General features: G+C 42.4%; 2 protein-coding genes across 2 annotated transcripts; both read left to right on the top strand.

Moving 5' to 3' along the window:
- Position 1: 1 nt before the first annotated feature.
- Positions 2-7,834, top strand: LOC121882007 (26S proteasome regulatory subunit 4). The gene is made up of 11 exons (XM_042389882.1): positions 2-56; positions 544-597; positions 1,008-1,104; positions 1,289-1,413; positions 1,514-1,699; positions 1,879-2,007; positions 2,940-3,036; positions 4,938-5,127; positions 5,672-5,823; positions 6,350-6,504; positions 7,469-7,834. The coding sequence occupies exons 1-11, from the start codon at positions 54-56 to the stop codon at positions 7,601-7,603; spliced, it is 1,323 nt and encodes a 440-aa protein (XP_042245816.1). The 5' UTR covers positions 2-53; the 3' UTR covers positions 7,604-7,834.
- Positions 7,835-13,737: 5,903 nt separating this feature from the next.
- Positions 13,738-27,125, top strand: LOC121882009 (calmodulin-1). Its single transcript, XM_042389886.1, has 6 exons — positions 13,738-13,850; positions 18,871-18,901; positions 19,721-19,864; positions 24,545-24,651; positions 25,023-25,158; positions 26,025-27,125. The coding sequence occupies exons 1-6, from the start codon at positions 13,848-13,850 to the stop codon at positions 26,051-26,053; spliced, it is 450 nt and encodes a 149-aa protein (XP_042245820.1). The 5' UTR covers positions 13,738-13,847; the 3' UTR covers positions 26,054-27,125.
- The last annotated feature ends 797 nt before the right edge of the window (positions 27,126-27,922 follow it).

Raw genomic sequence — 27,922 nt, 5'->3', positions numbered from 1 at the left:
GTCCTACGGAGTTGCCGTACCCCCGTGACGTCACTACAGAGCGTCAAGTAACAATGGTAAGTGAGCAAGCAGTTTTCTCTGCGGCTACTATATTTATTCTACTAAAACACATTATTCACCAATAAAACACCAAACAGGGTGCTTGAAACGTCTATATTCGTGTTTTCGTGTAGTTTTTAAACGGTGGTATGTGTCAGTTGTTTGATAATAATATAATCAAAAGTCGGTTACAGCCTGCTAGCAGGAGGCTAGCTACATTAGCTTTTAGCTCGGTATCAGCGAAGTCATTCATATAACGCTGTTTTGTTAAAGAGGGCTATGTTTTCGGTGTTTTCTGTTAAGAAACATTTTTCTTTGTGTTAACACAAGCTATTTAGTAGGCTAGGTGAGCTAATTTGAAGTAGCTGCCACCAGCGAGAGTTATTCGTAAAATCTCTAACTGCTGCGATGCATTAAACGTTACCGGTATAACATTACCAGACGCTACTATTTTGTCAGTTTTATGAACATATGTGTTTAGCATGTGTGTAACATGTTTTGTAGGGTCAAAGCCAGAGCGGAGGCCACGGTCCAGGAGGAGGCAAGAAGGATGACAAGGTGAGCATGACACAGCTTTTAACTCATCTCTGAATCTGCTTGTTTTGGTTGTCCAACGCTGATCTTTTCGGTGGCCTTGGGTGGTTTTACGTGACACATATGGCAATAATTGTGTTAAAGTTTCCAGTAATTAATTCCATATTAATTCTGTGTAGTATTCTGTGATATTGTGTTTTAATTATGCCCCTTTCTTCCCACTGCCTGACCAATCACTGGTCTACCACAGGTCTCATTCACAACTCTATGTAAAGATAATAAAAAAAAAGCTAAATCAGCTTTATGTAGGCTAAACTCTTCTACAGCTGTTTGTGTCAAGGCAAAAATAAACAACAAAGCCATTGGAAAGTTTTAAGAAGAGTTTATGTGTTTCTAATTTGACAATTTGTCATCCCACTTTGTGCTATTTGAAGGATAAGAAGAAGAAGTATGAGCCTCCAATCCCCACCAGAGTTGGCAAGAAAAAGAAGAAGACCAAGGGACCAGATGCTGCCAGCAAACTACCTTTGGGTAAGGAACTGAAAAACTAAGGGATGGTAAACCTATTTCTGTTTTATGTAGCCATCCGTTCAGTTCTAAAGTGTCCAGTCTCTGCAACTTTGTTGTTTTCAGGCTGTAAGTTTTTTGTCTGACTGTTTTGATTCTTATTTGTACTATCAGTCTGGTCACATGCTGCTCTGTGTCTGTCTTTCAGTCACCCCTCACACTCAATGCCGCTTAAAGCTGCTGAAGCAGGAGCGGATCAAGGACTACCTACTGATGGAGGAAGAGTTCATCAGGAACCAGGAGCAGATGAAACCCCTGGAAGAGAAACAGGAGGTCAGTGTGTGTTTCAGAAATGTTGTCCCACTTGCTATTTGTGCTGCTCATTTGGGTAAAGTATAGTTAATATAACGCAATTCTTGACTTTTCTTTACAGGAGGAGAGATCAAAGGTGGACGACCTGAGAGGGACCCCCATGTCTGTGGGCACTCTGGAGGAAATAATTGATGACAACCATGCCATCGTTTCCACCTCAGTGGGATCAGAGCATTATGTCAGTATCCTGTCTTTTGTGGATAAGGATCTGCTGGAGCCAGGCTGCTCGGTCCTGCTCAACCACAAGGTACCCCGCTTTAAGAAGAGACTGATTCAAGACATTAAAACAGAAATAATTTGTGTTATGTAACTTCTTGACAGTGTGTCTTAACTATGCCTTTGCACAAGTTTTGAAAACTTCTCCCAGTTGTTGTAAAAATTCTCTGTAGTTGTCTATCGCTAACTGTATTTGTGTATAACCTGCAGGTTCATGCTGTGATTGGGGTGCTGATGGATGACACTGATCCCTTGGTGACAGTGATGAAGGTGGAGAAGGCCCCACAAGAAACCTATGCCGACATCGGAGGACTGGACAATCAGATCCAGGAGATCAAGGTATATCACGCACGCACAACAGTTTTCTTACAAGTTGTGGGAAAACAACTCAAAACAACATTAAGCTGAATACAGCCTTTATATATTCTATAGAGGGTTGAATCCTTATCAAATCAGAGCTACACACATTAATGACCAACCTCCAGTGGATGTACAGAAACTTAAAAATAAAGGTCCACAACAAAATGAAACAAACAGCAAAAAAAGCATCTCATAGTCATAAAATACCATCACAAACATAAGGATAGAATTTTAAACCTGGATCAGTATTTAAAACTGCTAAAGCAGTTCATTTATTATTTGAGCACCTAGTGACTGCATATAACTCCTACAAGTCATCAAAGCCTAGTGTCTTAATTTTATGATGATATGAAATGAAGAGACACAAGCAAATCCATGGATTCATGAAGAGTAACCCACAATTATTTTTATTTTATGTGATAAAGGATCATTTGTCATTTAAAACCCTAGTCCAAAATCAACCATCAAAGTAATTTATCACATACGGTCTTCGTAGTATGAGATCCTCACCACTGTGGACCTGAAAGGTGGCTGTTAAAAGTAAGATGGTAGTTTAGTCCCTCATAGAAAACAGTGAATGCTTCAGCTTGAATTCATGTCTGTTTATAATTGTATTTTCTCAGCGGATAAAAAGTATGAAAACACAATTTTTTCTCTCAAAGTTTCTTAATCTGTGCGCTCAGTTTGTTTGAAATGCTCAAACACTGAATAACACTTGAATACACTGCTGTCATTTCTAAACAAGTCACTTCCACAGTGACTTGATTACGTCACTTGCAACTAGATTTGCTTACCAACCAGCGTAAGTAAATTGAATGATGAGATGCTCATTTTGGCTTCATTTTATCAGTCTAACATCTTTTCCTTAGATGGCCGAGGCTGACTGTGCGGTTGTTTGTTGTTTTTAATAGGAGTCAGTGGAGCTGCCTCTCACACATCCAGAGTATTATGAGGAGATGGGCATAAAGCCCCCCAAAGGAGTCATCCTATATGGTCCTCCTGGCACAGGTGAGTGCTTTCATTAAACATTTTATCAGTATCAAAAACTCCTGTAGAAGAAAACAAGAGGATCAGAAATATGCAGTTGTATTAGGTTTGATGCATTTAATAAAAGCTGAACAAATAGAAGCAATCAATTATTAATATCTACTTTAAACAACCAATCATCAGAAAATGATCCACTATTTATACCCAATCATTGGTGATAATATTTATGTAGTTATTCATTGACTCAATGCAGTGTTACATCTGTGATGCTGATTAGTTGATATTTATAACCTAACCATCAATTTTCCTGTTCAGCCAAATAAGGATGAATTCTTTCTCAAATGAAATCCAGAGATAAAGGTGTTGTTGTCCCAGTTTGACATCACTGGCAAAATACATTTGGTCATCAGGGACCTTTTATAAACATTGCACAGTTGTGAATGATTGAAAACACCAAAACAGCTTTAGCAATTGTAAAAAAATAAATAAATAAAAAGCTTAGCGTGGGTAGTTTTTCTGAAGAAGTATAATTAGTCATAGACCACAGAGTGTCTTTATGAAGCAATAAACCTGTTTTTTTTTTACGGAACAAACACTAATGTGTTACTAAAACCCTGAAATGTTATGCATTCAAAAAGATCTACCACACACATCATACTGGAACTTCTCAAAATGAATGGAAACCTGGTTGAAAGGATTGTAAGTGTAATACACGTTCTCAAAGACAACACCTAAGCACGCGAGAGAGGTCGACGACAATGTGTCACGTTTATTATCAAAGTAGAGGCAGAATTTTGTATGAGTGAGTGTGAATGGAGAGGAAAGTGTGAATAGCAGTGAGTGTTAATGGGAAGTCTCCTTTTATATGGTGTCTGCCTTTATTCATCCATCTGGTCCAATCACATTCCTTCATTTTTTAAAATTACACATCATTTAGTCATCATACAGAATTTGTACTTTTGTACGGAGGCTGTTTCTTTCTCTAACCTTTCAGACATAATACGTGTTCCTGTAATCACTCTACAAGAACCATTATTATCTTGGAACAATGGGTGCTTCAGGGCGGCTAATGGTGCACTATTTAGGTAGTCGTATTAGTTTTGTACCGTTGGCCTCCTTTTAGTTATAGTCTATGAAATGATAAAAGAAATTATTTGTCAACTGCACAAATACAGACATATATGATAAAGATAAGAGACTCTGCAATAACCAACACGCCATCCTCCTTTCTATTATCACCATCTCTTACTGCCTCATATTGCCTTCTGTATGTCTCCTCAAAATGGATATAGAATTGTTTTATAATATCTGAGCCAAAAATATTGAGTTATACAACAATTGAACATTTACAGAAGGTGCATGTATATATTTCTTTCAGTGTCGGTACTGATATTTTGATATGCAATTTACCCTTTTACCATCTCATCTGTGTGAAGATGTGACAGAACAGTGATGCGTTAGACCTTTATAACTGCTTTCAGGTGCACCTGGGCAGTGTGTGATATTTTGCATGTAGGGTTCCTAAAAAAACCTTTTTACAGCATATAGCAAATCTATGAATGAGGGAGACTGGCGAGTCAAGCAAGAAATAATCATTACACAAATTAAAATACAATAAATAAATAAAATGAAATGTGATTAGAGACGGCGTAACCCTTTGAAAATTAAATGGCTGCAGGTTTTCCTCCCAAAAGTCACAGGAAGTGACATTTAATCCAAGATTATCTCAAAAAACAATCAATATTTAATAACACTCACCTGGATGTCAGACAGCTAGAATAAAAACAGTAGTGTTCTCAAGAGTTGAAGTCAGGAACCTCTAATGATGCTTAGTAATGTAGTCATTGTAGTCTCATGTTAAAGATATACTTGGAAATGTGTGAGTGTATTTGCTGAACTTGCCTCTGTTTTACACGCACCAGGTAAGACGCTGCTCGCCAAGGCCGTAGCCAATCAGACATCAGCCACTTTCCTGCGAGTGGTGGGCTCAGAGCTGATCCAGAAGTACCTGGGAGACGGGCCCAAGCTTGTCCGAGAGCTGTTCAGGGTGGCGGAGGAACACGCCCCCTCCATCGTCTTCATCGATGAGATCGATGCTATCGGCACTAAGAGGTACGCAGACTGAAACGTTGATAATGTGGCACCCGTGGTGTTGATGACAAAGTGAGATAACAGTTTTTTGCTTTTATTACCTAACAGCACGTTAAGAATTTGATTTACTGCTGCAGGGTTTTCCTCATCATCTAACTGAAAGTGTGTTTGTGTTTGGGATATTCAGAATGCTTGTTACAAGCCAGATGAGAGTTAGGACCAGAGGCAACAGGCAGTGTTAAATTAAAAAAAATCAAAGCTCTATTTGTCTGTGTTTTCATCGCTGTAGGGAGCAAAATGTGAAAAGACAGTACTGTTGTTAGGTAGGCTGCTGGCTGACTTAAATGAAAGAGCTTGTAAATGGCTTAGACTGGATATCGACTGCCTTTAAATAATGAATGAGCTCGTAGGCTTTTTACCTCACGCAGACAAACAAATCAGTCAGCGGTAACGAGGCCGCTTGACGGACGAGCTGGAAGTCCTCAGAGTCTGAGAATGTGAGGTGATGTAGTGGATCCCACAGACACTTAAAGACAAGTGTACGTTTCCTGTCCGTGTCGTGCAGGTATGACTCTAACTCCGGTGGCGAGAGGGAGATCCAGAGGACCATGCTGGAGCTGCTCAACCAGCTGGACGGCTTCGACTCGCGGGGAGACGTGAAAGTTATCATGGCCACTAATCGGATAGAAACCCTGGATCCAGCCCTCATCAGACCTGGTCAGTGGGAGTCTGATTGGGCCTGACTCTGCCTGTATCCGTCACTTTCTCTGTCTGCTGACTGATGTTTGGGGAAATATCTGTATTCTGCTTTTTTGGAAGTGAATGTTCATATTTTTTTCTCTCTTTGGATTAACCTCAGTACACATTCATAGCAATTTATATATTAATTTACACCTGCATTGCTTGTGCGTCAAATATGATTGCACTTAATTAAGTGATAGTGGATCAGATCTGCTATTAAAAAGCTTTATTCTCTCTGTGAATAGTTATCAGGTTGTTTTGTAAAAGTTTAAACATGCGGGTAGAGAAGCTACCTCTCTTAAATAATTAGTATTTAATCAATTACCCAAATATGATCTGATGATGTGATGCACTGCTGGGTTTATGAGTCAAATTAGTTTTGAGTGAGTGTTATTGGCAGTTAGTCTACTGAATAAAATGTCAAAATTTAAATTGGCAAACGTGCGAGAAGGTCTTTAGCAGCAGTTTGTGATGTCATTACTATCCTCCTCCTCCTCCTCAGGGAGAATCGACCGTAAGATCGAGTTTCCTCTGCCGGATGAGAAGACCAAGAGGAGGATTTTCCAGATCCACACTAGCCGCATGACAGTAGCGGATGATGTCACCCTTGACGACCTCATCCTGGCTAAGGACGACCTATCGGGAGCAGACATTAAGGTAAGAACGAGACACGCACTGCCAGATGATTGATCACACACACACACACACCTACTAGTATCTGTAGGAGTTGACCATCTTAATATAGGAGCGGATTAAGCAGCATGACATGGGTCGTGTCCAATCGAACTGCATCCTGGCACTGCAGATGCACTCTGTCTGTTTTCTTAATTTGCTCCGGACCAGTTCTGCAGCTGTGGCCACTTATCGATCACGTGAGTTCAAAAGGTCTTGGCAGTGAACCAGCTCACACTGTGGCTCAGCAAGACGGAGCAAACGAGATGAAGCTGTTTTAAGGTTTAAACAGCAATGTGGGGTTTTCTAAATTATTCTAGCGTCAACACTTATTTAACTGTATTAAATCCTCCATTCAAAAAAGATGTGAGCTCAGATCTTTACCGCTCACTGACTCAACTCTGCTGCCCCCATGTGGGATGTCACAGAATGACACTTTGAGCAGGTTTCTAGCATGTTGAATGATACTTAAATTACTTTCACGTAGGTTTATCATCATTTATCATTATATTACCTTATCAGTGGTGCCTAATCTGTCCTTATCTATCCTGTGGTCATCTTGATTTATGTTACAGTGGTTTTCAGTTGACAGGTTATCACGGTGGAATAAAAGTAGCACCTACAGCCGCCTTTCAACCTTTAAAACTCACAAGACTTTGGGTGGAGTATTAGTTTAAAATACTGTCAATACAGCATTGTTGTGTTTCTGTCGTTCCGGTTCCAGTTAAGCTCTTTACATATTTCATTGGTTTCCCCTCGATGAAGCTTTTTATACAAGTTTACCCTGTTTAGCAGGAAAGCTTAAACACAGGTTTTATATTCTCACGGTGTCAGAATGAGCTACCACAATTACTTTTGCCTCTTTTTTTTCTATTACAGACACATTTATTAAAAAGTAAGATTAAGCGTTTTCTTCACGTCCTCTCTCTTCTCTCTCCGTGTCCTTCAGGCCATCTGCACGGAGGCAGGCCTCATGGCTCTGCGGGAGCGCCGTATGAAAGTCACCAACGAAGACTTCAAGAAGTCTAAGGAAAACGTCCTGTACAAGAAGCAGGAGGGCACACCGGAGGGGCTTTACCTCTAACCTTCAAACTTTTATGTTTCTCTCACTCACCCCCACCTCTTATCTTATCTTTACCCATCGCCGTGTGAAAGAGAGGAGGCAGCAGCTGAGTTGTCTGTCTCCCCAGAGAGAGTTTTGATATATTTTGTGCATGTCATGTCTGGCTTACTTCACTCTCTTGTTTACCGTTATATGTTTAAAAACAATAAATAAAATGACAAAAAAAAAAAATATCTGTAAAGAAAACGCTCATCGTGTACGAGTCATCTTTATTTACCGGAGCGTTTTGGCTCCCGGCGCCCTCTCAAATCTTGTTTGTACAGCAGCAGCATCTGTTGACGTCTGCTCCTTATTAGATTACTGTATATTGAGTTCATCTCCTTGCTGTAATATCTTCACATAATTAATCACATGAATTATTCAATTAGTTCAGTCTCTGTGTTGTCGCCCTCTGTGTCACAAATGGAATCAATCGTAACAATATGCAAATTTATGTTGTTTTTTTTTCACCCCCCTTATAGTCTTCCTCAATCTGTGGATAATATATGTGTTATTTCAAGACAAGATAAAGGCCTGAAGGAAGTGCCTGCACTCTCCTTTAAAAGAAACATTCTTCACTAATTACTGGAATATTCCATAGGACTCCTGCACACTTGATGACGGCACAGATGCACATAATTAAATCTTTAGGCTGCAGAAAAGAGCTTAAACAGCCTGACTATAGCATTTTACTCGGACATTGCCTCCAGGAGCAGCATAATGTCAATGCACTAATGTTTCATTCTTAAATGTTTTAAAGGGACTGTCACTAAGAGAAAAGTGAGAAGTCAAAGTGAGTTTTGGTGCATGTTCTGCTTTCTGCACATCATAATATATCTGCAGCTAGAATACCAGCTCCGTCTGTGATTTGATTTTGCTGTCTTGCTTTCAAATCGGCCTTTGAGTTATTACAGCACGGTTAAGTAAATCCGGCTAAGCTGCCCTCGCTGCAGTCTGACATGCGGAGAACAGTAGCGCTGATTTAATTCCACTTGATGTGGAGCCATGTGTAACTCAGTGCTCAGCAGAAAGTGGCCCCATGCAGCAAGCATCGAACCACTTTACGGGGCCATCTCAGAACGCTGCTGCTGCTACTGCAGCCCCCTCCTCGGAAACACTCTCCTTATTAAATCAGTCACGCATTTCAACTGCAGTTAGGCAGCTACAGCTCACTCAGAACGCTGCTGCCAGATTTCTAACAAAAACTAAGAAAGCTGAACATATTACACCAGTTCTCAGGTCTCTGCATTGGCTACCAGTGTACCATAGAGCTGAGTTCAAAACACTGTCTATAAATCACTTAATGGGCCAAAATACATCTCTGACTTGCTTCCATCCTGTGTACCCAATAGGCTTCTTAGGTCATCAGGGACCAGGATGCTAACTGTTCCTGTAGGATTAAAACGAACACGGTGCTACACATACCTGGAATAAACTTCCAGGAGAGCTTATCTGTCTCAACTCTGGCTACTTGTAAAAAACAGGCTGTAGATTTTTATGTGCACCTTTGCCTTTAATTGCTGCTAATAATTGCACTCTGACTCTTAAATGCACTGTAAGTTTTATTCTTTTTTATCCTTTTTTTTAACCTTTTGATCTTTCTATGCTTTTTCATTTTTATCTGTTTTATGCAAAGCACTTTGAATCGCCTCTGTGTATGAAATGTGCTGTACAAATAAACTTGCCTTGCAGCTCGTATATCGTAGCACATTCAGCAAATGGAAGGAAAAAAAAAAAAAACACATTTAAATCAAGTGTGGCTTGTCAGACCGGAGAGGCTGGGGGGGGCTACAAGCAGAGGGGTGTGCGCTCTAATGAGGCATTTGCCCTGTCAGCTCGAGGCAACTCTGGGTTGGGTATTTCTAAACCGCCCCTGAGAGCGCACAGATACTGATGGGGGGGTGGTGTAGGGGGGGATAATACGGCAGGCAGGGCTGACCATGGTGTTGGCATTCTCTGAAATGTCACATCCACATTATTGTTCATTCACGGTGTGTACAGATTGTGCTCCACTTACTAGTTCTCTGCTTAATAGCAAATGAAAGATTATAAATACCAAAACATATAAAGAGACCATCACACCACACACTGTTTAAATGATTACAGCCATGCAAAACATTTAGATAAACTTTCCAGTTTACCTACAGCAAAGTTTTTTATTTGTAATTGGTACAAATATGGTAAAACCTTTAAAGGAAAAATGACATAAATCCTGCAAATATAAAATCATTTGTACATTTCATTTACTGATACATTCAGACTCAAAACTTACTGAATCCTCAGTATCTCAGGCCCTTTTTATCTGTCCTGTTTAGAGGGCAGTAAGAGGTTTTAGGTGAGAAAAGCGGGGTTGAGACGAAGTTGTTGCCATTTCCAAACCCCACTGGTTAAACTGGGAAGATTTATTGTGTGAGTATTTTATTGTGAATGTCTGTGTTGCAGCTGTAAAAAGATGTGTATGTGTGAGAAAGACACAGAGAGTCGCAAAGCAGTAAGAAATATATATATATATATATATATATATATATATATATGCTTATGTAACAGTTATTTCCTGTTAAACCGGGCAAAAACACTGAATAAATTCAGGAAGAAGTCCCGATTAGTTCCAGCGGATTAACAAATGAAACAGCTCAGCTGAAGTTAGAGTTTCTTGACCTGATGAGAGGACTACAAACAGCCTGGTCTCTGACTCAACTGCAGGGATTTGCTACATTTTGCTAAAATGTTCATATGAATCTTTAAACGGTTAACAAGAAAAATTGAGTTTGTTTTGTTTCGGCAATTAATGGTTATTTATTGGGATCCTCATAGCTGTTACCAGGGCAACAGCTACTCTTTATGGGGTCAACAGGAAGAAATAATTATAAGCTCGTATGATCGTGTAAAGCAAATGTGAAAATCAAAAAAAAAGTGAGAATAATATTACATAACTACATAAACATACAAAAAACAACAGGTAATTAAATGAAACAAGGTACAGTACTAGTCTGCAGCACTGCAGCATACAGAACATACTCCAGTCTACAAACTAAATAGTGTACATTACACTACATTTCACCATTTAATTCTTTACATCATAAAACATATAAATCCCCCATCAGTCTAAATTACCTGAAATATATCTAAGACTTATTAGGAACCTCTGCAGCTGTGTTTTAAAGTAATCTTATTATGGGATTTTCTGATACATGATGGTAAATTATTCCACTGAACGGCCACCCTGTCACCAACACGTCTCTTTAAAGTATTAGTTCTGGGTTGTGGGAGAGCAACATTATTATCTACAGTATGAGTCTAGTTTTAGTGTTAAGAAAAATGATGCAAACACACCTTTTACAGCCTTGGGTGTGCATGTAAGACACATTGTCACATATTTTATGAGTTTGTTCAGAAGTTAAAGATCCCCTCCAGGCACATTTTAAGATGTATATGAAAGAATCTGAACAATAATGTGTCTGATATGGTTTTTCCACACAAAAAAAGTTCAATTATCTTCTTAAAATCCTTAAAATTACATCTAGTCCTTCTCCCTTATTAAAAATTCCAGAAACTATGAATATGCAAATATTTTTCATTTCAGAAGTTTAACCACTGGACACAAGATGTCTCCTACTTCACTGTTAAGTTCATTCTCAGTGTATGTGCACTGCGGGCCTCGAGTTTCCACATCACACTTGTGTAAGTTGAATATTGGACCGGGATCGGTTTCTAAAGAAGTTGTAATGTCACAAATCATGCTTGTAGGCCCGCTCTTTAATATCAGATTTTCAGTGAGCTCAGAGAAACTTTCCACTTTCAGTAGATGAATGTGAGAACAAACATCTGCACAAACATCATTCTGCACAATGAAGCTCAAACATCCAACTGTAGGAACGAGAAGAAAAACACGTTTTCGAGTGGAGGGATTTAATAAGTCTTTTGTCTGTTGAATCAAAACAGAAATAAAACCCATCCTGCTGCAGTTAATGGCTCATTTCAGTGAATTAAAGACTTGTGCCTCTGTGAATGGCCCCTTTCCCCTCATATAAGTCGTTTTCTGAAGGGCCTGTGCTTTCTGTGAATGGTTTCTCTTCTTTACTTGCCGCCTGCATGGCTGCTGTAAACAACTGCTGATGATTTGTGCACTCTGTCCGCTGGGTGGTGCTTTTGTCAGGTACACTTGACACTCTCAAACAGGCTGGGGGGACTTTGTATGTGTGCACACTATTGTGACAGCACTGCCACACCGTCTGCTTTGTCAAATTCTGCGTTGTCATTGTACCTGCCGAAGTGTGTGCAGTTTTATTTAGGAGGCAGACACGCGTTAGAATGAGTAAAAGACTTGAAACAAAACGCGTTTTTATTACATTAAAAGCAACACACACCGGTTTATGTTCCGTCACAATAAGTAGGCAACAACCCTGCCATGCTTCATTGTTAATTTCACGTAGGCCTACCACACTTTGTAGTAGCCAATAGTAATTCTGCGCACTTCCTATATCGAGCCTATCAAACATTCACCCCGCACCAATGAAAACCTGTCGCATTTTCCTTCCGTCTCCACCGAACAAATCTCAATATTTACACATATTAATAAAGCGCTGGAAACGCGGCCCTGAACGGTGTGTTGGTTTTTAAGTTTCTTGTATTTATATTTATTATATTTCCATCAAGTGCCACTGCCTGGTGCAATGCAGGTCCCGTGTAGCCAATCGCAGCTGCCGACACATGGAGTATAATATTGCAGGTCTGCAGCGACCAATCAGAAACGACATCACACACCGGCACAGCAAATTCTCCAGTGCCAACCGGGCTGCTTCCTACACTAGCGGTATCCTTCCGCGGCTGCAAACTAGTGCTCCTTGTGCGGGGAATCTAACTCTCTTGGCAGGAATAATACGAATTCAGCTAGATAGATGGCAGCTTCGTATGATGTTTTACACAAGCTCTACTACGTGTTGGATATTTCCATGTGAAACTCGTGATTATATATATTATGTGAAGTTGTGAGGTCTCACAATTATCTGCTCTATCTTAAAGGCACAGTCTGGAATTTTTTTCTCAACAGTGTGATTATAGTTTTCAAAATTGCTACATATGGCTGTTAAATTACTGGAAACTGATAGTAAAACATGTCAGAAGTAAGTCTTCAGGGGATTCATCTGGTAAATTTAACATAAGTTGGAGCAATAGGCCTTTTTTGTCTCAGATTTAGCTGCGATTACAGTAATTTTTTCTTGCATACACATCAGTCATGTTTGGTTGATGTTTTCTCTTGCCCTAATATAGGGATAGTCTAAATATTATTATGGCTGGTGATGACTATCAGGCGGTTGGAAAACGGGTGGAAATCCCCAGATGAGACAAGTCTTTCCCAGTCTTACTAAACAAGCGACAATTAATAAAAACCAGACGAACAAGTTAGTGAACCCCATCCATCTACACGCGGGCTACCTTAATGAAGAGCAGAAGAACAATGGTGATAGTAAACCATGACTTATCTTCAATTTGCTGATTTATTGCAACTTCGATTAACTTGGCCTTAAACTTCTGAAACAAACTCCTCAAAAACAGACTACTTGAATGTTACTTTAGTTTGCAGCATATGTCGTAGTAGCTACATAAAACAGAGATACAGGAGTCAAGAAGTATGGGAACTGTGACCTTTGGTAGAAGATTATAAGGTAAACATTTATGTGAGCAAAAGTAATAACATTTTTTAGAAACATTCATGCTTTCCTTAAAGGATCTTGTCCTCAAACGACCTTCTTGGCTTCTTGTGAGTTTAGTAATGGTTTTACCTCCCATGAGAGTCCCATGTGTACTGTAAAAATGTTTAATGTGTCCAGAGGTAATGGGATGTTTTGTGGGCCACATTCTATCTACATCATGATAAAGATGGACAATCAATCTTCAAGGATGGCTTTATCAATTATTAGTTAAGTTAAATGCCCACTGCGTCCCTAGTTGTGTAGTTTAATATGAGTGTAAGGATGCTCTGAGTGCACTGCAGCCGGCGCTGATTGGCATGTCTCCTGCTGGAGGCCTTGCGTTGCTGCAACAGCCCTGAATTGAAATAAGGAAGTGAGTGATCAGTGCTAGTGTGGCGGAGGGATACACAGGCAATCCCCATTCTGGCCACGGCCAATATACACACTCCTAACCCGCCAGTGGAACTCCATCTAAGGAACGACCACACTCCTAGTCTGCCTCCACAGACCAACAAGCACACAACCCGTCCGACATGGTACGTATTGCCATTCATTCTGTGTACTAGGGGAAATGCGTTTTAATTATAGGGAGGAATATAACCTGTGTATTACAAGTGAAAACTTGGTGCAGCTGAATGCTTTTTTCCGCTCCTGTTATTTGCTATTCAGTCATTGATTCCTCTTATGAGCTTGTTCGTATGCGGAGAGGAGACGGAAAACGCCCGCAAAGCGCAATTTTTTAATGCGTTTTCAGGGAGTAATGTGAAGCTCTTATTAGGAATGGTCTTTGTTGTCTTAGCGGATTTATGTCTAAGATGTTCACCTTCAAATTAGGTCCGTATTTCCCCCATAACTGCGCAATTCATACAGCATTATTGGCTATCGGGCTATATCGGGTCAAGTAGCTGGTTCACAGCTGCATGGTGCAGACCGAATTAATTCATGGACTAGATAGATTTAGTGGCATAACTAGCAAGCTATTCTGGGTTATTACAGCATAATTCTGCAGCACATAAGTGCATTAGAGTACAGTTTACAATCCGCCTTAGGAGCGCAGGCGTGTTGGGAAGCCTGCCGAGCGTTATTAGAAACATAGGAGAGCCCTGTGCTGACATATTTCTGACACGTTTTTGAGACATATGTTTAAGAGATAGTCGTATTTTATTCGCCGTCCACACGGGGTTTGGACACGGTGCTCTCCGCCCCCCCACTCGTCACGAAGAAAACGAGCAGGCAGCGTTTGGTTTCCCTTTTTCTAGGTTGCACCATCGAGCCGTGCCGTGCCGTGCCATGATGGGGGGGGGGGGGAGGGAGAGAGGGTGGGGGGGGAGGAGGAGGAGGGGGGGGGGGGGCGATGACAGTGTCTCGTCAGTGTTCCGCAACGGAAACTCACTATATCCTGTAATTACAAGGTTATAGCTATATTGTATCGCTTGGTCTGTAAGAGCTTAAAAACAAACAAACAAACAAACAGAAAAAAAAAACTCGATACCAGACGCTGTTCCGCCTTCACTGCGGGCTCTCTGAGGGTTTATCTTTGGCTATGTTGTGTATTTGTGTTATGTCGGCTGATTTGGTTGCCTCTTTGCAAATTTTCGATGTTATGCAAATGTGATACCTGTGTGAGTTGTCCAAGAAGCTCTTTCTGACACTGGCTACCACAAAACATCAACAGCTGTGAAGTTTAGTCGAGTTTTTGTCCAAAACCGACGTGTGAAATTTGAATATTACAAGACTGTCATGCTGCACTTCAGCTTATATACTTTGGAAAGGCTACGTATGATTCTGTAATAACTAAAATTCCAATAAAGCATAAGGTTTCAATAGGCCTCGGTGACTTGCAAAATATGTTAACATGCAAATTACCACCCCAGTCTAACCAATTTCACCAGATGTTGGACATACGCGATTACATGCACACTGACATCTGCAACCAGCTAATGAAACAGAGCCCCTCCACTGGTTACGCCACATAAAGGAGAAGTTACCAAGTGGAAATGATATGGATGTGGAAAAGAGGCCATCAAGCTAATCCATTGATTATCAAGCTTGATAGATCATTAATGGCCCGAGGGAGTCAAGAAGACATGGACCTCTTTCCCCCCCTCTGCTGTGATCAAATATCCCATATATGGTATTGAGCAGCGATGCAGGTTCATGTTGCAACGCAGCGCAGTAATTGGAGTGTACAGTGGAATTGTTGTGGAGTTAGCCTGCGTATCAGCATCTCTAAAAAGTTTAATACACAGGCGTAAGCCCCTTGTCTGCATCAATACACCCGATGAAGTGGAAACAGCCTTCCCCATTGAGGTGGAAGTATCGAATAAGTAGTCGGACCGTGCTAAGGCCCTATCCTATTCCTGTTACGCTCTTGTTTGCTGATGCATGTTTAGTAACTTGGGGGACATCTGATCCACTGCAATGAATAATTTATATGCTTGGCGGCAACACCTAGCCGTGTTCCATGTTCCCAGTGTCTAGGAGCGATAAAGTGCTCTCTGTGGTGCGGAGGAGTACCTAGCCACCTACCACCACCAGGCCATATGGTGGACCGGCGTTGTCTGCAGGGTGTAGGGAGGCTGGTGTTGTTTACACCCATCCTGTCTCCCTCCTCCCCTCCAGACACGGCCCGGCCCCAAGGCTTCACTGTCTTTTGTCCAGCCTCAAAGAGAAGAGGCGTTCAGCGCTCTGTCGAGCTCAGGGCCCCTATAGAAAAGGAGTGTGTCAGTCACACTGACTCTTTGTATTTGTGCCTGTGTCATGGTGAATGGAAGCGTGTGTGTGTGTGTGTGTCTGTGTGTGTGTGTGTGTGTGTCACACCCATCTGTCAGAGTGACAGCTGGTTTTGCACCTTTCACTTGGAGAATATAGAGAAGCTACTTAAGGAATTGTTACTGCACATCACAGTGACAGATCAGCAACTCTGATCGAGCATTAAGCGTTGATAAAGCCTTACTAAAGTAGAAGATAATCGTTGGCGGTCTGTTTACACCATTTGGCATCCCCTATCAAATTAAACCCAGTGCGAACAGGCAAGGATGCAGTATGTTTGTACAAGGGTGATATGACATCAAGTGATAGCGGTAGATATTCCTCGCTGGCCCAGTGAACTGCCACCTGCCTCCCACAGTCCTGTTTGGAACGCATTGCTGGGGCCAGCTGCCCGGGCAACAGCGGGAGTGGTTGACCCACTCATGCCAGAGCGAACCACTGCCAGCAGAGCACCCCCTGTTCCCAAAAACACACACACACACACACTCACAGAGGACAGGAGGACAGCCTGGCAGCAAACAACCCTGTCCATAAGACACTGTGGATCGTGAATCACAGGGAGTTTCCTCTGAACAGTATGTCACATATACAGAGAGGAAAAAGAGATAAGCAGAGGGGAAAGGTCCGGAGGAGGAGTTGGTATTGGCTGAGGTCCAAGTGCCAGGGAAAGAAGGAGGAAAAAGAAGAAAAGGAAGGGATGGGCCGGTAGTGGGCCTGGTGGTGCAGCAGCGCTGTGAGGCCCCAACAGCTTGGGCCTAAGCCAGGGGAGGATCCATAGCACTGAGTCACCCAAACCCCACACCCAGTCCACTTAGAGAGACAGCAGGGGACAGAACGAGACAGCAAAGATACAGCAGGAGTGACACACAATGACAAAGAGGGTGACTAAGGGAAAATAGGAAGAGAGACTCATCAAGAGAGAAAGAGTGAGAAACGAACACAAGGGGAAAAAAACACAAGCTACGACAGAAAGATGGCGCCAGAAAAATGCTCAGATGAGACAAAGAATAATGGTCAAGCTGGGTGGCGCGTTAGCATCAGCAGGGCTGTTTTGTCTCTTGACATTTCCCACTCTCGCAGATGGAAAGGAGGCAGGAAGGGAGAAGAAAAGCATACGCTGTTGTGTGCGAGGCAGGTTATTGAATCATGTCAACTAATCATATGAGCGCTGCTGAGGTTATCCATGAGCCCTCGCTGGTCGTATCGATCCATCTCATGGCCGCTGCTCAAGCCATGAGGAGAAGCCTTTTGTTTTTTGAAAAGCCAGAGTTAAAGGTCAGCTCGCAGCGTGAGATGCGGCGATCTGCTAAATCATACCTATTCTAGCTGAACCTACTTATTTACTGGCTTGATTTATAAAATAATAGCCTCACCTCCATACATGGACTTAACGAGGCTCAGGTTTCCACAGCCATAGGACTTTGTTATTGGATGTGTGCTTGGCTGTATCCAAAGCTTGATTGCTTGCACAAACACATAAACACACCGATGGGGCTGTAGGAATTCGCTTTGAGGCAGAACTGGCTACTCTGACTAATTCACAGGAAACATGGGGATGGAAAGTATTGGTGTTGAGGAAGAATGCCATTAAGAGAGAGTGTGTGTGCATGTGTATGTGTGAGAGAACGCATGCATGTGTGAGTGTATGCGCACATCTGTGACTGCTCGTGTTTGTCTGTGTGTGTTCCTTCTTTTCTGCCAAGCACAATGATGTCAGTGTGGTCTGGTAACAATAAAAATAAACTCCTTTTTTTTTTTTTTGTTCACTAAAGCAGTGATGGGAGGGTACCTGTGTGTGAGTTATTTGCACCACAAGCTCTGTTTTCACACTTAACTGCTGAGGGTGTTTGAAATCAGTGGCTCCTTCACAAAGAAGCTTGATTCATCCCGTGTTAAAGGCCTGGCAGTGGATGCTCGCTTCCAAGCCATTTAAATCATGCGTGAGTCACTATCAACCATTAAAGAGCTAGTGGAGGGAACAGGCTGGGAGGGGAAATCAAGCTGCGCCAACCCAGCAGGCTTTTTTGTTTTCTCCTGTTGGTAGGACCATGGAAAACACTCCCATGCTGATATGTCCTGAAACAACCCCGCCTAAACATTTTCTTCTCCTGGTCTGGAGACAGCACCTCACCCGTTTTATTACAGTACCTTGTTGCCTAGCAGTCCCTCTTGTGGGACAACCAGGCTCTAGCCTACTTTTGTACATGGTGTGAGTCAATCCCTTGGAGCCACTCATCAGCTGGAGGTTAAATTTCATGCAGTGCCTTTGTAGAGCTTTCTAGAGTTAGCTTGTGTTTAAGTCACTTTCTAGGAGTTCTCTCAAACAACCTCTCAGAAACAACTTAGTGAGTTAGTGCGATCAGTGTGAGCAAAATCTGATAACTGGTTTTCAGCATCAGTATCAATTGAGCATGGTATAATTATGCCTAGAGAAGAAAAAGCTATTTACACTACAAATATAAAGGTACAAATATTGAAACTACTGATTGACGTTCCATCCCCGGGGCATTGGGCGCTAACTAATGGGCCTAGTGGTTCATTTGGGGTATTGTCATTGGTAATTCTTGGCAGTTCTGCAGGTATGAGTGGATTCTGGCAGAGGCCTCTAATGGCCAGCCAACAGACCCCTGAACACTGCTCCCAGTGTTGAGATGTGTGGTGGTTGGTGGGCAGGAATGATGTGGAATGTGATGACGAAACACTTTGGGATTTTGGAATAATTGCCTGTTGAGTAGCTTGTTTGTTTGTGACCCTCTCCCTTATTTTTTTTCTTTCCAACCACAGGCTGACCAACTAACAGAGGAGCAGATTGCAGGTAGGAACAGAGCCTTTTTCTCCTTTTACGTCCCCCACGCAGGCCTGTCTTTTTTGTTCTTTTTACTCCCTTGCTTCTGTGTTATTCAGTAAAGTTCCTTTGTCATTGATGGAAAACATGAGATGAAACAGAGCATTGAAGGATTTGGCATCCGCCCTCCCTTGGTAGATCATTAGCTTTTTTAAATGAACAGGAAATACAGGGAAGAAGTATTTACAGCATGTCATGAGTCAGTCCTGAAACCCATGAAGCCACAGTGAATATAGACGGTTTTACAGGCAAGTCACGAGTAGTTTCAATCACTAAGGCGCTTTCATATTCTTGATAAATAAATGATGTGGGCTTTGTACTGAAACTGGAGGCTGTACAGTTTCTTCTCAGTCAAACCCCCTCTGTGGCTAATTAGCTTGTGCTAAGGCTCTAAGGCTAATACGCACTATAGCCTGCACTTCACATTCCCTGGATAGGTATTTATGGCCTGTAGTTTAGAAGCAAGCTTCTAATGCACACATTGAAATTCTTAGTCAAATCTGTCAGCTTTTTTTCTAACTTCCAAAATTCTGCTTCATTCTCCTATGAGATAATAATCCTGTGTGGTTTCAGAGCTCAGCACATTTATAACTTCAGTTTGGTTCATGCTCATGTGGCCCAATTTACAGACAAGCGTGAACTTCGTTAACACAGCCCCTGTAACCATGCCGCTAACAAGAATCGATTAACCTTCCCGACCCGACTGCAGCGTCCTAACATAACCCATTTCAGTAACTGCATAGCAACAGTAATTTAACCTGCACTCTTACCTCCACCCCTTACCCGCAGAGTTCAAGGAGGCTTTCTCCTTATTCGACAAGGATGGTGACGGTACCATCACCACCAAAGAGCTTGGCACCGTCATGAGGTCGCTGGGACAGAACCCCACGGAGGCTGAACTGCAGGACATGATCAATGAGGTGGACGCTGACGGTCAGTATATTCATACGTCATTTACCATCGTGAGTTATTCATTCCTGATACTGCACCAGTCAAAAGTTACATGCTTACTCATTCAAGGGAATGGGCAGGTGTGTCCAAAGTGTATGTCAGTAATAAATACGTTCTCTTATCAGATGTTATATAAGGAAATAGACTTTGACTGGTTTAGGTTTGGACAGGTTTAAAAGGTTTTGCTTGAACAGTTAATATTAAAAGATGTTTCATACTGTATACGTCATCTAACAGATGTTGAATCTTTAGATGAGGCCTCAGATAAAAGAAATATTAACCACAATTCATGTCAAATCATTAACAGAAGAGTGGACTAAAGGCAATCAAAACCAAATATACAGAATGAGTGTACATGTAGTGAGTGCCCACGTCAGTTTTAAGGACTAGGAAATTAATTAAAAATCTGCAAGTTGGAGGGTTAAATTGTTATTTTCAATCACATTTAACACAAAGTCTGTGGCTAGCAAGGAAGAATGGTTTTAATATTTGAGGTAATAAGATGATGCCGTGATCCGTTCATATTCACACGCCCATTTTTAATCACCAAAATGACCTGCAACTGTCACTCCTAAATCAGAATATTAAAAACTACACTCTTGTTACCCCTTTTTCCTTTTCAGTTTCTAATTTTAGTTCAGTACAAGGTCTTAGGAGATTTATGGGAACTGAACTGTAATTTTCGGTTAACATTTTGTTGCATGACTTCAGGGATAAAACCTCTGTTACAAATGGATAAGGGATTAGATACAGCGTCCATAACTGCCCCATCTCAAATAGGGGTGGGGGAAAAATTGATTCTTAGGTGGATCGCAATGCAGACACGGATGATTCTGCATCTATTCACATATGTCAAAAATAATTTTTTCTAAATGTTAGTCGTGATGTTGATGCAACGAAATCACACCCTGCGAGGGCAGTGCAGCACCCGGACAGCTCACACACACTAATCTTGTAATTCATCTTCACAAAAGGCAGCAGTTGCAAGCATGTTTTGATTTAATGTCTATATAATTACCTTTGCGAGATGAACATGAAGCATATTGTGAACTTTTCTATGCCGTCACCCAGAGACTAACGTTAGCGTAGTGGAGCAGCAATCAGCTGTATCAAACTAAGACCAACTGACCAACACACACTGCATAAATCAACTCTGAGGTGAAGAAAATATCTCGGTGCTCTGTCTGTTTCACCTCAAAAACCCTACGCCCGCTCAGCATCTTAGACAGCGATGGCTTACCCAGAGCTCTAACAGTACAGCAGAGAGGCTGCTCTCCACTGCTGGAGACACAACGTTAATAACACAGCAGAGCACTCCGCATGCCTCTCATTTTGTTATTCTCATACAGGCAGGAGACTGTGTTTGGGTTTTTTTTATATAAAGGCTGCAGAACATTTATCTTATCTGCCAGTTATGTTTCATATTGTAAATCAGTGGAATAAGGACACCAGTGGATGGTTTGGCAGACAGTATACTAGAGCAACAGACTGAAAATTATGCCTCCTTTTCTATTCCTTCAATTTAGAATCGACTGTGAATCAAATCGGACACCAAAGAATCAGAATCAAATCGTCAGATTCCCAAAGATTACCACCCCTAATCTCAAAAACACATCAGTGGTGTTGTTGCCCACCTCCCTCCCTTTTCTACCAACTGTCAACCAACTGTCCAAGCCAACTGTCCAGCCAGTTTTATTTTCAGATGACGTGCCCCTCTGTGTCAGCAGTTTAGTCACTGTGTGTTCAGCTCCATCATAGTTTGACAATGTCAAGAGATATGGATGTGCAGGAGGTGCTTTCAAATGCCGGTGAGTAGAGCAGGCCAAGTGTCAAAACGGTGTCAGTGTTAGTGCCCCGTGCCGAGTGCCATAATTCAGACAGATTCTTCTGTTCACTAAGTTTATATCCTCCACTGCAGCATCTCTCAAAGACACTGTGACTATAAGACAGAGGGAGGGAGAGACAGACAGACAGAAAGAGAGAGAGAGAGAGAGAGAGAGAGGAGTCCAAGAATTCGGAGAGTAGCTCACAAGCCGACTGTCCTTGGGCAGTGGAGTCGAGGATGTTAGCTGTCAGTGGGGCCTTTACCCCAGTGGTGCTCTGTCAGCTTATAGGATTTCGTAAATGGGACCGCATTGATCAGGAGAAATCAATTGCACCGCAGTTTGGCTGCCCCTTTATTGAAACGTCCTCCCACCATCCTCAGCGCCCTCCCCCCTACCCCTCAGTTACACCCGAGAGCAAGCATATACACACACACACACACACACCATCACTAACATCCCCTTGTTCTGCCTCTGCCTCCCTTGGCTGATGCAATCTAGGTCAGACAGCAATGAAGCTAGTAATGGAAAATAAAAGTGGTTACATAAGGCCTCTCTGCGCTTTGCACATCCAGTACCCACATCGGCAGCCATGGGATGTCAGCTGGCCCATTGAAAATCAGCTTTATTTACCAAACAAGGGGGCTGTGGCAATGAATTACAATGAATGGAGAGAGGATGGAAGGCTTTAGCTCGACGAAAAGCTGTTAAAAGAAATAGTCTTGGCTATTTGATTGTAAAAGCCAAGCTGCAATTTATGAGCAGTGTGGATTACAGTATCAAATGAAATTGCTGCCGTTTATCTCACCGACACACAGATACAAGCTAACTACACCTGCTTTAAATGATACAGGGCTGCCAGTGTTCTTCATTTCTGGCATAAAAAAGATCATCTTGCTTCAAGATTTTCTTCACTGATTGTTGCAATTGCACAAAAAAATATATATATCACATATGAAACAAGGAGAAATAACTCATTCAGATCAGTATGACAAAAATACCACCTTTAGCCCAAGCACAGCACTCATCATTACACAATCCCACCCTTCTTTCTTATCTGAGGGATGCAAGGGGGCTTTATGATGCAGGAAAACGATGACCACACACACAAGTGCGCTGAGATGCCTCAGCCTTCTATAGTTTGCGTCAGCACCTCTTATGTGTAATCGCACCATCTCCCACTCGGTTCACTTCTTATATTCTCTCCTCTTCACATCTCCCTCATCTCCATCTCCCTCTCTACCGCCCACTCCCTCCCTCCCTCTCTTTTTTCTCTCTCTTTCCCTCCCACCATTTTCTCTCTTTCTTTCCGCCTGCCTTCCTCCCTATCTTCATCCCTCCTTGCTTCCATCCCCACCTCCCATCTCCACCGCAGTAGCAGCAGCAGCAGCAGCAGCAGCTGGCCCGAGGTGCAGCTGAGCAGATATAACTCGAGGGCTGCTTTGCTTCTCTAGTCATCGTCCCCCTCAGATGATAGCTCTCCAGTTGCAGTCCTGCCCTTCTCCAAGACTGGGACAATCCCCCCCCCAGCCTCCCTCCCAACCCCCAGTGGCAGCATGTGTTCCCTCGGTGCTGCTGGCTGTCTCTGTGTGTTAGATAACAGGTCCTTAGATTGTAACCCCGGGCCATGAGATCACCATCTGCCCCATCACATTACTGCATCCCTTTTCGTTCCACACACACACACACATCCATTCCCACTCTCCATTCTCTTGTTCCCTCTCTCTCCAAGGCGTGCTCTGTCATTGGTTAATCTGCGTACAATCCCCCCGCCCTTCTGTCCCACCCCAGGGCTAATCCTCCCGGGTTCTACGCCCTCAGTGTCCCTGACCTTCACTTATATCCCATCACAAATTTTAGCTTTTTTTTTTTGTCAGTTTTTAATTACTACACACCCCCCACATTTAGTCCTCACATCTCTACATAAAAGCAAGGCAAACCACCACCAACCCTCCCATCCTCCCTCCTGTGGTTGCAGTTGGTGAGCCGCTGAGCTCCTCATAGATCCTTCCACTGTCAAGAGGGTCTGATCCCCTGGTAATCCTGTCTTGACAACCGCAACATGGATATTGATCCCGCTGCACGCATACATACATGCGCCACCAGCACAGCAGCTGCCATTAGCGCGACTCTTCTATCCGAATCGTCATGCTTTCGGATAACCCAGCAACACATGGAAACACAGTGCTGGATAGTTGAACGGAACAAAAAGAGGATGGAGAAAAGTGGATGACTGAAGCTCCCCACCCCCCCTTCTTGTCCATCTCCCTTCCTCTCCAGCCAGGGTTTTTTTTTTTTTTTTTGACAGGGGCACCAGGAGAGACGAGCCTCTGATTTATACAGGCTCCCAGAAGGCCAAGCTGCTCAGTATACGTCTACATTATGGATGACTGGCCATGGGTTCCCCCTGCAGTCCTGCTGCGCTGTGTATAACATATGCAACCTCTTCCCGGGGCTTCCCTGAGGAAGAAAGGGAAACACACACACACACACAGCACACATACAGTACATCACCCCTCTCAGCCTGCAGTAGCTGTTTATCACAGGAAGGAAAGTGTACACTAAAATGATTTGAGGGCTGCTCCCTTCACTACGATTACTCATGTCTCAAGTTGCACCATCACTGCCAGGACTGCCTCTGGAGCGAAATAATAGCCCGTACGATAATGCTTGTGTCACACAAAAGGGGAAAAAATGAGCGGAGCGCTACGTGAATATTTCGGTCGGTTGCTTTTCATCAGCTAAATGCTGGGTTATATTATCTCTACTTATCTGAGTTTGCTTTTAAGTAATTGAAATTTTTGCTGATTAAATGTGCCTCATTGATCACCCATTCCAGGTAATGGAACCATTGACTTCCCGGAGTTCCTGACCATGATGGCCAGAAAAATGAAGGACACAGACAGCGAGGAGGAGATCCGCGAGGCTTTCCGGGTATTTGACAAGGTAAATATTCAGGAAATTATAGAACCTCCATGCTTATAGACTATAACATTTATAAGTTTTTAGTATCATTTTTATTTTGTGTGAAGCCAAAGAAGACTTGATTAATGCTAAATTATCATCTAAGACTTTTTTAAATAAGCGTGATGGCTCTCAGCTGAGTTAACAAAAACTTCAGTCTCGCCAGGTCAATCTAGGTGTAAAAAAGTTTACCTTATGGAGTAAATAGTTATCAGTTTCCAACATCCTGCTCACTAACACCTTTCACCACGTTAGCTCATTAATCAACCTGGTGGGAATTTCTCACCCCACCACTCGTCAACCAGTGGGATTTTTCTGTTACACACTTTTAATCCCATACGGCATGTTTCCAGGATGGAAATGGCTACATCAGCGCCGCAGAGCTCCGCCACGTCATGACGAACCTGGGAGAGAAGCTAACAGACGAGGAGGTGGACGAGATGATCAGAGAAGCAGACATTGACGGAGACGGACAGGTCAACTACGAAGGTAAAAAAAAAAAAAAAACTGCTTTGTGATCATTTAAAAGTAAAAGGGCGCACACACCAAAAATGTCACGGTGCACAAATAACTTTAGTTTCTAGGCCATGGTGTAAGCTCTTATTAAACAGGCGGGCCAGAGCACTTAATTTTCCAAGCTGTGTATTTCTCTGAGGGCAACAGCAAGACAAGCCAGCCACACTTAATATTAGTTATTAGATAGAGGCTATAGATGGAGACTGCTGAAACAGAGATAGGAGAGAGCCATCCTTCTGAATCATCATCAGTGTGCCAGGAGCCTTTTCACTCTCTTTCTTGCTTCCTCTCTCCTTCTCTCTCCCTTCCCCCCTTACTGTCGCTCCCTTGGCACATTACACGAGAGACTGCGCTCATTTTCTAGAAGGCTGTTGATATATTATGAACAGTCCATAAGTCTTGGCTGAAAAGTGCCCTACTTCTACACTCCCATTGTGCCACGTACAGAATATGTACTCTACAGACAATGAAAGCCTCGGTTCATTTATTTATTTTTATTTTGCGTGTGTGTGTGTGTGTGTGTGTGTGTGTGTATGTGTGAGTATGCATATTGCCATCACGTTGCTCCACAACTGTAAGCACAACGCAAGAGCTTTTTAATCAAATGGGTTTAATGAGATGAATATGGAAGCCATTTGGAAAAGGGACACTAATTAGGATGTGTGTTCTGAACCTGCTCAAGTTGATTAAAAAATTAATAAAGCATTTAACAATTTAGCAGGTGACTGCCCTTACTGGCTACAGCCTCTGCCAAAGTGTCTGCCCTGAACCTGATGTCCTATTGTCTTTTGTCCTCTCTCTCTCACTCTCGTTCTCTCTCTCTCTCTCTCTCTCTGCAGAGTTTGTACAGATGATGACTGCAAAGTGAAGCTTGCCCGCCCTGTCCTGTCCCCTCTTAGAAGAAAAAAAAAGAAAAAAAAAATCCAAATGTTTTACTTACCTCTTGGAAAGAAAATGTTCATTTATTCATACTGTTTCTGTATAGAAAATAATTGAATGTTGAAATAAAATATCCTTCTGTCCACACAGGAAAAATATAAAAAAATATACAAAAATATCTGCATGAAAATGATGGTTAGTGATCCTGTCCCCTCCCCCCGGAGATCAGTTTAGCATCAGTACTTAACAAGTAAAAATAATAACAACAAACCCTGTAACTACTACCTTCAGACTAAAGCAAAAGCATTTGGCGAACTCCTTCCAGCTCCATTTGCCAGTGGTAAATGTCTGGGCTGGCCATCTCTTCTTTCTCTCTCTGTTTTCTGTTCTTCATGCATGCAGCTTGAGACCGGAGCACTAACCCTCCGCCCCCCCTCCCTCTTCCCCCCCCCCATCCCTCCTCCGGGCTACCAGAGCGTGCTGATTCCACTATAAGCTGTCCTCTTGTTGGTTTGGTACAGTTTTTTTGTATTTGGAGAGGAACCCTGTACTGTTAAGATGAGAGAAAATACCAGGTTCTAACTCAAGCGTAAAGTGGAATGGGACTTAATTGTATGCTAGATAAAAAGAGAAAAAAACAATGTACAAAAAAAAAAAATACATTTTCAAATGTTTGGCATGTTCTTTTGTTTTTTGTTATGTTATTTGGACGGCCATCTTAGTAGTTGTGCGTCCTGCCCCTTTAAAGGAGGGGGGACTTAAAGAGTCTTACGGTGAGCTTTCTTTTTTTTTTTTTCTTTCTTTTTTTTTTTCGCTGAGATGGAGTGTCTGTCCTCTTTTCTTGCAAGAGAGAATCACTGGCCTTCACTTTTCTTTTTCTTCTTCTGTTTCTCGACTCAGACAAGAGCATAGTGAGGGGTGTACTGTGTTCGCAGCGCATGCTGTCAGGAGTGTCAGTGCACCAGTCTTTGCAACTGTTCATCTGAGTTCAGTTTACATTCATTCCAAGTTGTACATGCTAGTCTTTATTTTTTTTTTCAAATAAAAGACCATGAACTTTATCATGTCTTATGTCATTTTTCTTAATGCTTGATTGTGAAAATGATCTATAAAGACAGCATTACAAGTCTGTATGTTGTTTACCAACTAGACAAATGTGTTAATAATAAATGACTATAAGCATCGTTCTCTCATGTGCAGTGTCATTTGGTGATGTTCGGCCGAAGCGGGGCTCGCCGTGTGTAATACTGTGCTCCGTTACATGGCAGTGAGGTTGTGGAGAGAGTGAGCTGCTCACAGGGGAGGGAGAGGCAGCAGAGAGTGTTTGCTCTCGCGCTCAGCCGTGGATATACATACACATCTATGACGCCTCTCTTCTCTCTCAAGACCCAGCCGGTTGCTAGGCAACAGGAACATGCTGTAACTGGGATGTTGGGGGTTTTTGAAAAGGCAAGTGGGAGTTTGAATAAACCCTCCTGCTTCTGCTGATGACTTCATGTTGGCTTGTCCTAGTAAGGCAAACCAGGCCACAACACTGCTGCTGTGTGCGCACACACACAGAAAGAGAGAGAGGACAGACAGCAAGGTCTCCGCCATGCCTCCCAACACCATACTACCTAAAAATGTCTAAAAAGTCCAGTAACAGCTACATTGTTTTACTATATTTGGACTGTAATTTGATCATGTTTGGAAAGGAACAATGATTGGCCGAGGCAGCTCACCTACACATACACAGGGCAAGATCAAGCAAGAAGCAAACACTTCCTTAATCATACCTCTATACATAGGCGTACACACCTTATTTCTTCTTTTTTTACACCCAGATGGGGGAGGGTTCTGCCTTTTGTCAAAGGAAATG

Source organism: Thunnus maccoyii, chromosome 17, assembly GCF_910596095.1.
Source record: "Thunnus maccoyii chromosome 17, fThuMac1.1, whole genome shotgun sequence".
Taxonomy (NCBI): domain Eukaryota; kingdom Metazoa; phylum Chordata; class Actinopteri; order Scombriformes; family Scombridae; genus Thunnus; species Thunnus maccoyii.
This window is presented reverse-complemented; position numbering and strand designations above follow the sequence as displayed.

Coding starts and splice junctions, on each gene's coding strand:
- LOC121882007 (XM_042389882.1), top strand. Junction 598..1,007: donor GAGGCAAGAAGGATGACAAG/GTGAGCATGACA, acceptor TGCTATTTGAAG/GATAAGAAGAAGAAGTATGA. Junction 1,105..1,288: donor TGCCAGCAAACTACCTTTGG/GTAAGGAACTGA, acceptor TCTGTCTTTCAG/TCACCCCTCACACTCAATGC.
- LOC121882009 (XM_042389886.1), top strand. Junction 19,865..24,544: donor CAATGAGGTGGACGCTGACG/GTCAGTATATTC, acceptor CACCCATTCCAG/GTAATGGAACCATTGACTTC. Junction 25,159..26,024: donor CGGACAGGTCAACTACGAAG/GTAAAAAAAAAA, acceptor CTCTCTCTGCAG/AGTTTGTACAGATGATGACT.